At 43.0% G+C, this 14,050-nt stretch overlaps 1 protein-coding gene across 1 annotated transcript in view; it reads left to right on the top strand.

Moving 5' to 3' along the window:
- Window positions 1-9,982, top strand: part of LSM7 (LSM7 homolog, U6 small nuclear RNA and mRNA degradation associated) — a 40,683-nt gene extending 30,701 nt beyond the window's left edge. Inside the window, exons 3-4 of the mRNA XM_068233731.1 lie at window positions 5,035-5,106; window positions 9,562-9,982. Coding sequence (XP_068089832.1) covers window positions 5,035-5,106; window positions 9,562-9,704 — 215 coding nt within the window. The 3' untranslated portion in view covers window positions 9,705-9,982. The remainder of the gene's footprint in view (window positions 1-5,034; window positions 5,107-9,561) is intronic.
- Window positions 9,983-14,050: the final 4,068 nt, after the last annotated feature.

Genomic DNA, 14,050 nt, shown 5'->3' with positions numbered 1-14,050 from the left:
GCGAGGAAAACGCCAGCGCATACCACTAAGGTATATATTTTGCATTCCAAACCATATTGGAAGCTAAAGTTTCTCCTAGTTTAATAAATGTTAGCACTTGTCTTGGATGCAGGACATGCATTTTTCAGTCTAACAGAGGCGGTGTATGCCTGTGCGATTAACCATTCAATTGCAACATATGTTTAGGGACGCGCGGCCTTCCCCCCCCCCACCTTTTCTTAACTTTGTAACTTTGTAACTATGTAACTGTCAGGTTAGCTGCTCCCAGCCCCTCCTCCTGAGTTTCCTGTTTGCATAATAAGTAGTAGCAGATTTGCATATGATTTGCATCTGAATTGAATGCAAAGTGTGCAGAAAATCTATTTAGGTGCTGCACACTGAGCCGCTGGTCATTTCAGATGCAGCCTTGGTGGTATGCGCTGGCGTTCTCCTCGCTATGACTATGGTAGGATTATATTGTGAGCTCCTCTGAGGACAGTCAGTGACACGACTATGTACTCTCTACAGTGCTGCAGAAGATGTCAGTGCTATAGAAATACATAATAATAATAATAATAATAATAATAATATTGTAGGGTATTAGACTATGACTATGGTAGGATTAGATTGTGAGCTCCTCTGAGGACAGTCTGTGACATGGCTATGTACTCTGTAGAGTGCTGCAGAAGATGTCAGTGCTATATAAATACATAATAATATGGTAGGACATTAGGCTATGACTATGGCAGGGATTAGATTGTGAGCTCCCCTAAGGACAGTCTGTGACATGACTATGTACTCTCTACAGTGCTGCAGAAGATGTCAGTGCTATAGAAAATACATAATAATAATAATAATAATATTGTAGGGTATTAGACTATGACTATGGTAGGATTAGATTGTGAGCTCCTCTGAGGACAAGCAGTGACATGGCTATGTACTCTGTAAAGTGCTGCAGAAGATGTCAGTGCTTTATAAATACACAATATGCTTTATTGGGCTTATTGTGCTTTATAAATACACAATATGACTATGGCAGAGAATAGAAAGTGAGCTCATCAGAGGACAGTCAGTGACATGACTATGTACTTTGTAAAGTGGTGCAAGTGATGGATACAACAAAACCCCTGGTGCTGCTCCCCCAAGTGTATAACTGTGCCCCCATGTGTGTATTTGTATACATTACCTGTCCTGTGTCGTTTACCAGACGGTGCCCATCCACCTTCAGCTTCTTCCTGTTCCATTTGTGGCTCACATGCCACCAGCATATAGTGTGTGGCGCATGTGCGATGTCACGTGTGCTAAATGCCAGTGGCATGTAAAGCGCAAATGGAGGAGCGGAAGAGGTATGGGCACAGCACGGTGGGCAACACAGGACAGGTTATGTATAAATACACGCTGTCTGGGGGCACATAGGGGGTTGTGGCGGATGCAGCAGAAGCAGGGGACTCCTCTGATTCTCAAGATATGTCATGCTAAAATCAATGGGGTATCTGTCTGAGGTGTATGGGCATCTGACATCTCTCTCTAATCAGATTGTATTAGAGAGAGATTTGTCTTTTGGTGAAATCTGCCCATCATTGCTAGATGTATGGCTACCTTTACTCTAGCATGGCAGCATTAGGACAGTGTCATTTCTGTAAGTTCAGGTCCTTATCAGTACTAGGAGTGAAGGGGGGTAGGGGGGCGGATCGCTCAGAAGCAGCCGTATCAGTCCACCGACAGTGCGTACACACGCCGGACTGTCGTTGGCACACCCACCCAGCGGAAGGTAACGACGGACCCGTCGTTGCCTCCAGTCCGGCGTGTGTACGCACCTTTTATGCTTTTCTGTTAACAATGGCTTTCTTCTTGCCACTCTTCCATAAAGGCCAACTTTTGTACAGTGCATGACTAATAGTTGTCCTATGGACAGAGTCTCCCACCTGAGCTGTAGATCTCTGCAGCTCGTCCAGAGTCACCATGGGCCTCTTGATTGCATTTCTGATCAGCGCTCTCCTTGTTTGGCCTGTGCGTTTAGGTGAACGGCCTTGTCTTGGTAGGTTTACAGTTGTGCCATACGCCTTCCATTTCTGAATGATCGCTTGAACAGTGCTCCGTGGGATGTTCATGGCCTGCTTTAAAGAAAACCTGTGACTACAAAAAGTTCCCCTGGGGGGTACTCACCTCGGTAGGGGGAAGCCTCTAGATCCGATCGAGGCTTCCCCCATTCTGCGTCCCACGGCGGTCTCGCTGTGCCCTTCCAAACAGCGGGCAAGTACATATTTATCGCTCCAGCACAGGCACAGTATCCGCTCGGAGATGGGCGGAAATAGCCGATCGCTGTCGGCCTGCTCCACTGCGCAGGCGCAAGTCGCCTGCGTATTAGAGCGGACCCAACGGAGATCAGATTTTTCCGCCTATCTCCGCATGGTTTGCCGCAACAGCGCCCCCGCTGGAGCCAGGATAGGTAAATAAATCAGCGCTTTTTAGCCTTGTCGAGGGAAGATTCCGAGACACTTCGGGGTAGTCAGCGCTGGACTGCCTGCAGCTACAGCGGAGGGGGAAGCCTCATTGGGACCCTGAGGCTTCCCACTACCGAGGTGCGTACTCCCCAGGGGACCTCTTTTTTGGGTAGGGTCTCTTTAAATTTCTCAGTGGACTTCATGGTGTTGTTGCTCCCAATATTCTCTAAGGGCCCGTATCCACTTGTGCGGTGCGAATTAGTCGCAGAAAATGCAAAACTAATTTGCACGCGTATGCAAATTTTACCACGAATTTGCGGGCGTTTTCGCATATGTTAGAAAGTATGTGAATTTAACCATGTCAGTGCCTGTGTGATTTTAGCTTTCCGGTACTATATGGTGATTCTGATTTGACTCCAGTAGTGGAGGGACGGTGTAGACTTGTGAGCACCAACTTTGGGCGATGACCTGTCTCCAAGCTTGTATGAGGATGGTGCCTGTGCTAGTGGTGCTGCTTGGTTACGTTACCAGGGCTCGGACAGATGTGGTGTTAGAACCTGTAGGTACTGCGGGGTCCATTCAGTAAGCAGAACTGCAGTGTCTTACAGCAATGGCAGGTCTTTTCAGCTCAAACAATATATAAATTGTGGCATGAAGAAGGGTGTTTATTTAATTGTGGGTTGTATTGCAAACAATATGTGGGCTGCACTACTAGGCCCCTGTGAGCTAGAATTAGAATTGCAGAGCACTATTGCTGTGCGACCAGCCACGTTCTATGGGCGTGCAATTGCCCGAGGCGCCGGATTGAGCGACAGGAGAGGGTGCGCAGCAGTATTGGGGGGGGGGGGGGAGAGCGGGCATAGCTGTTACAACTCACCTTCCGCCGCCGATCCCCTGCAGCCTCTTTCTGTTTCTTGCCTCAGCCTGGCAGCCATCGCTTTGGTAACAGTGTTCTCCCCAGAATTTTTTTCCAGCTGGGTGGCATGAAGAAGTAGCCAGGTGGGGCAAGATGAGAGAATACAGGGCTGGTGCTTCTCTGCACAACTCTGCTTACAGCAGAGGAGGAAGTGAGCTGATGACAGCCGGGTGCTCACCAAAACTTGCCGGGTAGAGCACCTGGCTAAAAGGGCCTGGGGAGAACACTGTAATAGCACCTCCCCTTTGATGACGTGACCACATGTCATCACAGGTGGCGCTGTCACTAATGCGAGCTGTGCCGAGACAGGAAGGAGATAGAGGCTGTGGGGGATCGGCAGAGGAAGGTGAGTTGTAACAGCTGTGCCTGCTGTTACAACTTTGGGTAACGGAAATAGCTGCAATAAAATTGCTGATGTTCTTTTGTAATTCTGTTAGTAAAATATCAGTTAATTTTACAGATTATTGTATTATCGCTAAACTTAACCCTATCACATGAGCCCTCCCTCTACCGATGCCTAACCCTAACCAGCCTTCCATCTATCAATGCCTAATTAGGTACTCAATTGTTTCATAAACTGTGGAGTCGGATGATTTTTGTACCGACTCCACAGCCCTGATAACCACAACACGTGGCACTTGATAATTAACATTGCAGTCTATGCGGTGCCCATTTTACCATATTGCTGCCAGTGCTTAAATTACCTGCTTCGCCTGAAGTGATATGCAACACAATATACATGTACATACAGGTCTAATCCTAGCCATCATGTGTTTTATTTTTGATTTTCTAACTGTGAGGGTTAACGGAAAACTGAAGTGAGTGATTTCGAGGTTGCCATATTTATTTTCTTTTAAGCAGTACCCGTTTCCTGGCTGTCCTGTTGATCCTTTGTATCTAATACTTGTAACCATACACCCTGAAAAAGCATGCAGCAGATCAGGTGTTTCTGACATTGTCAGATCTGACAGGATTAGCTGCATGCTTGTTTCTAGTGTTATTCAGACCCTTCTGCAGCCGAGTCGAACAGCAGGATTGCCAGGCATATGGTATTGTTTAAAAGGAAATAAAATATGGCAGCCTCAATAACATTCTCACTAGCCATGTTGTCGGCCTACATGGCTAAAAACCATGTACAACAGATAAAAAATGCAAATGCATGCATGATTTGACTGTATGGGAGTTGCACAAACATTTAAAACCTGGTCATTCACCTAGACAGTCACGGCTTAAAACTTATATAAACTAAATGTAAATTGTAACCTTGGATAACATAGAAAAAAAGTGATACAAAATTTACATTTTACAAGACCTAGCAAAGCTATCAGTGACTTGTTACAGAAAAATGCTGACTGCCACCAATAGCACCATTATTATCTCTAATATTGCATTAGTATTATAAGGCCTGTTCCTCCCATGGCACTCCCTCAGCAGTGAATTGTCCAAGTACATCGTTATTACTCACGCTTGCCTCACAGCCAGGTAGAAAGAAAAATGTGCTGATCAAGTGACCAACAAAAAGGGGTTGGGAAGAATATCAAAATGCTGTAGGTTTCACTTTAAATCTGTTAGAACCTTTGAGCCGTGGTTGAATATTGCTTTGAATCTCGAAATACTTTATGATTATATCATTTAGTTATTCTTAATATCTTTCTATTGATTCTTACTTGCCTGTCTATGATTTTCTGTTTAAAGCAAGTGGAGTCCTGAAAGGTTTTGACCCTCTTCTGAATCTTGTGTTGGATGGAACTATAGAGTATATGAGAGGTAAGTGTGAGATTTTTCAGCTCATTGCTATGCAAAAATATTATCGCATCATAAATACCAGCTATGAATGCATCAAATGTTATTCAGATATGGACTCTATTTGCAAATGTGGATGTTAGTACATATTGGCATTTAGTTTTTGTGGCTTCAATGACATGGTCCATGCCGTAGCAGTTAGGTACTCATAGATATTCCCTAGCTGGTTTGACTACTGTACATGCCACCAAATTGTTCTAGCAGAAATTGACAGACATTCCCGATTGAACGGTAGGCAGAAATATGGTCAATCACTGGTCCAGTGGTATCCTTTGTGGTGGGACCTGGAGCCAGTGACCTTTTACCCCCCCCCTCCTTCCCCCATGCAGCTTCCTAGGACCCCATGCAGGGTAATACCGCAGCAAAGCGCTCTCACAACTCTAGCCGGCACGCTCCGTTCTCTGTGCTGCTTTCGTCTCCCGGTGACCTGGTGGCATGTACACAGCCAGATTATGGGGTATGGGCACTAGGAGATGATAGCAGCACAAAGGAAGGAGCATGTCATCTGGAGGTGAGTGAGAGGCTAATACTCTGCATGGGGCCCTGGAGAGTAGCATTAGCAGGGGGCACCATACAGCAGCAGTAGCAGCAGTTTTGCTTTTTTTTTTTTTTTTTTTTTTTTTTATAGATTTTGTGCTGAAATGTATTACAAATTGATGTGCAGTGAACGGTAATGATAAATCCCTCCCTGATCAGATGTTGATCAGAGAAGTATCTATCTTTAGGGCATGTTGGGAGAAAGGTGAGGGAAGAGGTATGTCAGTGGGGGGCATGAAGTAGTAGCTTCAAGCAGGCAGGGGAAGTAAGGGGAACAGTGCTTCAGCCAAGATGATCTAGCCTAACAAATCTTTCGGGACATCATGTCGGCTACACACATGCTGGTTTCTTGCAGACGGCCAAAACCAGCCGCCTCGGCTGAGTTCAGACAACTGTGTACCAGGCTTAAGAAATCTGTGTTTTATTTTAGTCAAACTTTTGGTAAACACTATTGTCACTTAAAGTACCCCTGAACTGGATAATTTTTTTTTTCTTTTTAATTCTGATTTATGTGCGGTGCTGTGATATGTCACAGCACCATCCACAACCTCTAGTGCCCCTTGCGGCACCCTCTCTGCACAGCCATCATCTCCAACTGAGCAGAATGTTGAAGAAGTGGCATTTCCTCTAACCTAGCCATCCCACTCCCAGCTGATGATTTCTGAAATCCCTGTAATGGCACACAATGTAGGAGAGCTGCAATTTGTGTGGGCTTAGGGAGATTGAGCTCAGAACAATAGTGCACGGATATCACTTTTGACAAGACTATACGCATGTTTGTTTCAGGTGTGACTCGCACCAGTGCATCCAAATAGATCAACAGGTCTGCCAAGCAACCGGTATTGTTTAAAAAGAAATAAATAAGGCAGCCTCCATATAACTCTCAGTTGAGTTGTCTTTTTAATGCATACATGAAAATATCCATATAATCGTGCTTTGAACTTCATGTAAGACTATATTGTAATGCTGATTCATTGCTAATTTCTGCAAGCTTTTGGAGGGATACGTATGCCAGTTAACTTCTGAGACCTCATCCTGACTCTTTAAAGCTAACCTGGGGGGGGGGGGGGGGGGGGATGGCTTCTTACTGAGGTAGAGGAAAGCCTCTGGATGATCCAAAAGGCTTCCTGTGTCCTCCTTGCCCCCTCTGTCACTCGCTGGGACTCCTTTCTTTTTCATGGCAGCACTGCGCCTGTGCAAGTCCTCTTTGCATACATGCAGTAGCACAGAGTCATTCACATTCGCTTTTGATTTCCCATAGGATAATGCATGCAAATCGCATACATTTTGCATGCAGTATGTGGGAAGAAGGGACTTGCTGTGCAATTTTAAAATGTGCATAAAATCACAAAAGTTACCTTGCGTGTCATGAGTGCAATGCAACATATACAGTACTTAGATGTGCCCTGTATTACAGCTATAATCTTGCTTGTCATTCCAACTGTATCCACTGCACTGTGCCACTAACACAAAGATGGATACAAACCATTGCAATGTGATTGCATCATGCTGTGATTTATGTTGTCCGTGGCACTGCACCACAACAGAAGTAGTGTAAAAGTGCCCTTTACTATTGCAGTATAGATGTCTCTCTAAAGCCCCATCTACACGATACGATTCTTTGTACGATTCAATTACGATTCTATTTACGATCCGATTAAATCCGACATGTCCGATCATGATTCGATTCGATTTGCCATTGTTTTGCAAAGGCAAATCGAATTGAATTGAATCGAATCATGATCGGACATGTCGGATTTAATCGGATCGTAAATAGAATCGTAATTGAATCGTACAAAGAATCGTATCGTGTAGATGGGGCTTAAAGGTGGCCACACACCAATACATTTTTTTAAATATCTGTTCAATTTAAGAATTGCAATCAATTCTTCTCACTGACTGGTCATATTTTTGAAATGTTACAATGTACCACACACCTATATTCAATTTTTCCCCAATTATGATAAAAATGATTGGAAACTCTGAGAAAAATGCTTGGGTGTGTATATTAATAAATTGACAATCTAACACACGCCATACAAGCTTTAGAGAAATTGAAGAAAAATATCTGGCATTCCGGATAGATAAAAATCGAAAAAAACGGGAAATCCGATCGGATTTTTCAGTCGAATGACAAAAAAAGCATTGAATTTTTTCCCGGAGATCCGATCGAATTGCTGTAAAATCGGATCATTTTATTGTATCGTGTGTGTGTGTGGCCACCTTAACTAAAGCAAAGTGTCCAAATCTGATGACTTGTAACTGGGCCACATATTCCTGAATCATTATTTTGTTACGCAAGAGCAAAACGAGGCTCTTTTGAACTATTTACATACATCCAGCAGCTAGAGATCTAGACAAATATCATGCTTTCATTTGTGATATCTGTAGTAAAGTTTTAAGTACAATTGATGTTTTCTGTATTGTACCTGAAGGTAGCTTCGGCAATGGAACGCGCATATGACTCACCCGTTCACCAGAAAATGGGAATTATTTTTAAATGCCCCCGTCGGCAAAACCACATTGTCAATTTGTGCTCAAAGCCTCCCCAATGAAATTCAGAGCTCTGTGTCCTGTGTTGCTGCAGCCTTCCCCCCAGCTCGCCAACCATCGCCTGATAGGGGGCCACCGGGCTGAGGGTGGGTCACGGCAACAGTGAGTTATATACCCATTCAATCTCCGAAGCTGTCTACAAGTACAATAAGGATTCCATTAAGGTAAACATGTAGGGAAAAAAGTGCCCTGAGTGGTACTTCTCTTGAGAGGAGGAAGCCTCTGGAACCTAATGAGTCTTCCCCCCCCCCCCCCCCCCATCCTCCGTTCAGTCCAGCTCTGGCTTCCCTGCAGAGACACAGACTAAAATATTTACACCAGCAGCTTCCTGTGAAAACTGCCTGTGCAGGAGACTAGACATTTCAGATATGGACAAGATGGAATCCACATAAGATCTAAGAGTTAAGATGGCTACCATGTCTTGTTTCTCCTGGCGCTTTGAGTCCGCCAGGAGAAAAGCGCGATATAAATGTTCTGTTTTTGTTTTGTTTGTATATGTCACACCCCCTAGGGACACTTAAAAAAGTGAACACTTCCTATAAAAGTAAAATTACACATACACTTATTAAATATTAATAAAATGAATTTCTCACACTTCCAAAGCCCCTCCTAACCCCCCCCCCCCCCCCGACCGCATAAAAAATCAAAACTCAGTTTACATCAAATATATAAATCGTTGCTTTAGGGAATCAGCTTTGTTAATCTAATTTTATGAGCAAAAATTACTTTTACTTTACTACATAGGTGCTTGTGATTATGGACCGGACAAAAAAAAAACAGGAAAATAACACCTATATTTTAACATAATGTATTGTCGCCATACATTGTGATAGGGACATAATTTAAACAGTTTAATAATCAGGACAACTGGGCAAATAATGGCCGAAAACTGAGAAATAGTGAATTTTTTTTTCATTTATTTTCTTATTTTTCCCATTAAAACACATTTAGAATAAAAAAATTCTTAGCAAAATGTTCTACCCACAGAAAGCCTATTTGGGGGTGAAAAAAACGAGGTTTAGATCATTTTCTTGTGATAAGTAGTAATTCAATTATTAGGGAATAAAAGTGAGGCGCACTGACGGGTGAAAATTGCTCTGGTCCATTAGGGTAAAAACCCTTGGGGGTGAAGTGCTTAATTGTATTTGAAACTTCACTTCAGATACACTTTTTAATAGTCTTTATGGAGAAAAATAATATTGAACCTAATGAATAAAACTGATTATTCATTTTAAGTGTGCGCTGAGAGCCTGCACACTGAACAGATACTTTGAATGAATTTTTATGTATTGCTGTGTTGGTAAAATATAATCTTTGTGATTTTTACAGATCCAGATGATCAGTACAAGCTAACAGAGGATACACGGCAGCTTGGACTTGTTGTTTGTAGAGGGACATCTGTAGTTCTTATCTGTCCACAAGATGGCATGGAAGCTATTCCAAATCCTTTCATTCAACAGCAGGATGGTTAATTTTCCACAGAGAAAGCATAGCCAGATAGATTCCATTGGGATGCACCATACTTCAAGTTGAAGCCTTTTTTTTCCATTTAAGTTTTACAATCACTTGTTTTCTTTTGTGGTGGCAAAAATGCTATGTTCAATAAGTTTGGTTGGTCTGTATGAAATACACTTCTGTTATAGTTCATGGTTAATGTGGCCATGTTTGTTTTGTTATATTCTTTAATTATCGGAAGGCCTTTTGTTCCTACTTTGTATTCCTTAAATTTTATTAAATACATTTCCCTGAATTCCTCTTGTTTCATTTGACTCTAATTAAGACAGTTCACTTTCTCTAGGTTTCAAATTACTATTTTATTTTTTCAATTAAAAAGCTTTAATTTAAAAACTTGAAAACAATATTTAAGATGTAATACAATTTTTTTTAAGTGGGGAAAAAAGTGCACATTTATAACAGTTGACTTTTTTTCACGTGAACCTGTCAGTCCATAATAAGCAACAAGACAACAAAAATACTCAAAATGCAATGCAAATCCTTGTCTTGCTCTTCGGTATGCCGTTTGAAGTATATGAAATGTGGAGTAACTATCCTTTCCTCTTTGGCGCATGGGGTTGTGGTGGTGTTGTGTGTTTTTTTTGTTTTTGTTTTTTTTTGGGGGGGGGGGGTCCCTTCTTTTCATTGCTCTTTGTGCTTTGCCTCTATTCTTAGCATGAATAGAGTCCCCTTCGCATTCTGCGCTGCCCAGCACAGTATTCAGACCTCAGATCAGTGCTGGCCAGTGCTCACAGCTCCCTAAAGGACCTAAAGAAAGAAGTGCGCAGACTAGAAAGAAAATGGCGAAAATCTCAGAATTCAAAAGATAAACACATTCTTGTCTCTCACCTGGGAAGCTACCAAAATGCAATTACTAAGAAAAAATCTTCCTACCTATCACAGGAGATCGCAAAGGCCGCCAACAGGCCAGCCCAACTATTCCGCACTGTTGATAGCCTCTGTAACCCATTCTGTCAAAATCCTACCATAAATCCCTCAAAGGAGCTATGTGAGAAATTTGCTAGCTACTTTTTCTGACAGTGTCCTCTATTCAGTCTCTCATTTAGTCCACAGCACCTAAGACTTATTCAACTTCTGTAAATAGTTGCAAGAAAAACCTAACACCCTGGACTGACTTCAAAAGTATTAGTGAGGAAGAGATCTCGGACATCCTCCGTCGCCTCCACCAGACAACCTGCGACCTGGACCCTGGACCAACTAAGCATATGCTGAAATGCCCTGACCTGCTTGGTCCAGCTTTTCACAAAATAGTAAATTGCTCTCTGCAAGCAGGGAGGTTTCCTACCACTCTAAAAGAAGGAATCATCAAGCCCCTTCTTAAAAAAAAAAAAAAACCTTCCATGGATCCAGATGCTATGAGCTGCTACAGACCTGTCTCCAACCTCCCCTTCTTAGGTAAAGTTATTGAACAGGCTGTCTATCTGCAACTTGAAACCAGGCTCTTAGCAAACATCCTGGACCCTGTACAATCTGACTTTAAGAAACACCACAGCTGTGAAACAGCCCTCATCCAAGTCTGCAATGATCTGTTAATGGCAAGGGACAGAGGGGAATGCTCCATCCTAATCCTGTTGGATCTCTCAGCAGCTTTTGATACAGTTGACCATGAAATCCTGCTCAACAGACTGCAGGAGTACTGTGGCATCAATGGATTAGTCCTTCAGTGGTACAGATCATTCCTGACTGACAGAACACAGAGAGTAGCCCTAGGACCCATCATGTCCAACCCTGCACCTCTAAAATTCGGAGTTCCACAAGCATCAATCCTATCCCCTCTGCTGTTTGCAATCTACATGTTACCACTCGGTACAATTATCCAACAACATAGCCTGACTTACCACTGCTACGCCGATGACACACAGCTATACCTGTCCTTTAAACCTGGTGGAACAGACCCTACTCCAAAAATAAATTCTTGCTTAGCCGAGCTACAGGCGTGGATGAATAACTGGTTGAAACTGAATGCTGACAAAACTGAGGTCTTTTTTGTCCAAAGCCAACGCTCGCCATCAAAACAGCTCTATCCTAAATCAACACCAATCAGGATTAGAAATTCAGACATAAACCGCTCCAACCTTGTGCGCAGCCGTGGTGTGCTAATCGATGGGGAATTGAGTTTCAGAAACCAAATTTCCGTAGTCAAATCTTCCTACTTTCATCTGAAGAACATTGCAAAAATTAAACCTCTGATTCCCCCAGAGGATCTTCCAACCTTCGTTTCACGCATTCATCACATTACGGCTGGACTACTGCAATGCCCTTTATGCAGGCCTTCCCAAAAAGGACCTGCTCCGCCTGCAATTAGTGCAGAATGCTGCTGCCAGATTGCTAACAAACCAGCCTCGCCACTGTCACATTACACCGATCCTTCGCTCACTGCACTGGCTACCAGTAGAATGGAGAATACTCTTCAAGATTTGGACTGCTGACATTCAAATCACTGCACAACTTGGGCCCTGGATACATGAAGGACTTGCTGAAGCTGCACCACACCCCTCACAACCTCAGATCAGCAGGATCTTGGTCACCCCCAGAGTGCACCTCAAAACCTCTGGAGACAGAGCTTTCTGTCATGCTGCCCCTACTCTTTGGAACTCCCTACTACACCTAGTAAAGACGGCCTCATCCCTGGAGTTATTCAAATCCAGATTGAAAAGCCATCTGTTTAGCCTGGCTTTTCCGGACTTATAGAATTCTTCCTCTGTACCACGATTTACCAATCCACTAATAATTGGTCTGAGCCATGCTCATGCGCTTTGAGTCCTACGGGAGAAAAGCACTTTACAAATGTTATTTGTTGTTGTTGAAAGCAAGAGGTGCTGTGCACCTACTGGATTGGTGGTCATCTGCTGGATTGGTGGGGTGTAGGACAGGATTGCTACAAAGGTTGACATAAGGCTCCCTGCACACTGCGTGCTATTCCGATTATGCTTTTTATCGGTTTTTACATCCGACTCCGATTTTTAATCTTTGCTGCATTTTTTGATCCGTTTTTCTGTTGAATGTATGCAGGAAAAATTGGAATTGAGAATCGGAATCGCAAAACGGATTTGCAGTGTGCAGGAAGCCTTAGGGATCACAAATGTATGCGATTCAGATAGTGTATTTCTTTCAAACATACACAGTGTATGACTCTTATGGTAAAGTGCTCTATCCTCAGCTGGGGATTATATTTTAATTGTGATTGTTAAACCATGTTTATGTTGTTCAAATGTGTTATGCAGTTAAATTAACCTAGCAATGGGATAAGTAGCTTGAGATGTACATGTTGGATATATTGTATAATCTAAAAGCCCCCTTTGATTTCTGTCCTGCATCAGGTGAAATGGGTATAGGAGTGAGACAGCAATTTTACAATTACTACTGCCAGCAGATTACTGCAAGTCACACTATTAGCCTAACCCGTGGTATTAGAGTACCACAGGCATTGCTCTGGTAACCTGCTTTAGTAACACCATTACCATAGCAATGCTAGCGTTACTTGAATACTGTGGGTCACAATAATAGCATAATTCATACTGCCGCCAGTAGTTACGGTAAAGTTGCTGTCTGTGCACCAGGGCTGTGGAGTTGGAGTCGGAGCAATTTTGGGTACCTGGAGTTGGAGTCGGTGGTTTTATAAACTGAGGAGTCTGAGTCAGGTGATTTTTGTAACACATCCACAGCCCTGGTAAGTATCAGACTAAGGAGTTGGAGTCAGAGCTATTTTGGGTACCTGGAGTCAGTCGGTGGTTTCATAAACTGAAGAGTTGGAGTTGGATGATTTTTTTACTGACTCCACAGCCCTGCTGTGCACAGTAATATTACAACAGCTTTGTGCATTAACCACACTGTGTCATAGTAGGTGCAAATAAGTATCTCACAGAGTTGAGTACACCTCACATTTTAAAAAATATTTTATCTTTTCATGGAACAAACACTGATGAGAAGATATACTTAAAGAGAATCTGTACTCTAATATTCTTACAATAAAAAGCATACCATTCTATTCATTATTTTCTCCTGTGCCCCTCTGTGCTGTTTCTGCCACTCTCTGCTGCAATCCTGGCTTGTAATTAACAGTTTTAGGCAGTGTTTACAAACAAACTAACCAGCTTCTAATAGGCTCAGCTAAGCATAGAGTGTGAGTCATCTCAGAGTATGCAGGGGGCCTGCAGAGGGTGTGTATCGCTTCTACCAATCACAAGCAGCCCTGCACATTCCACACAATCAAGCTTTAGCCCGACAAACAGGACAGAGGAAAGATACATTGATTTATTACAGAGACAGTGCAGTTAGGAAAGACTGCAGCAAGCCAGAGCAG

The sequence above is a fragment of the Hyperolius riggenbachi genome, chromosome 1, assembly GCF_040937935.1.
Source record: "Hyperolius riggenbachi isolate aHypRig1 chromosome 1, aHypRig1.pri, whole genome shotgun sequence".
NCBI classification, from domain to species: Eukaryota; Metazoa; Chordata; class Amphibia; order Anura; family Hyperoliidae; genus Hyperolius; species Hyperolius riggenbachi.
Note: the sequence above shows the minus strand (reverse complement) of the source record. Positions and strands in the feature narration are given on the sequence as shown.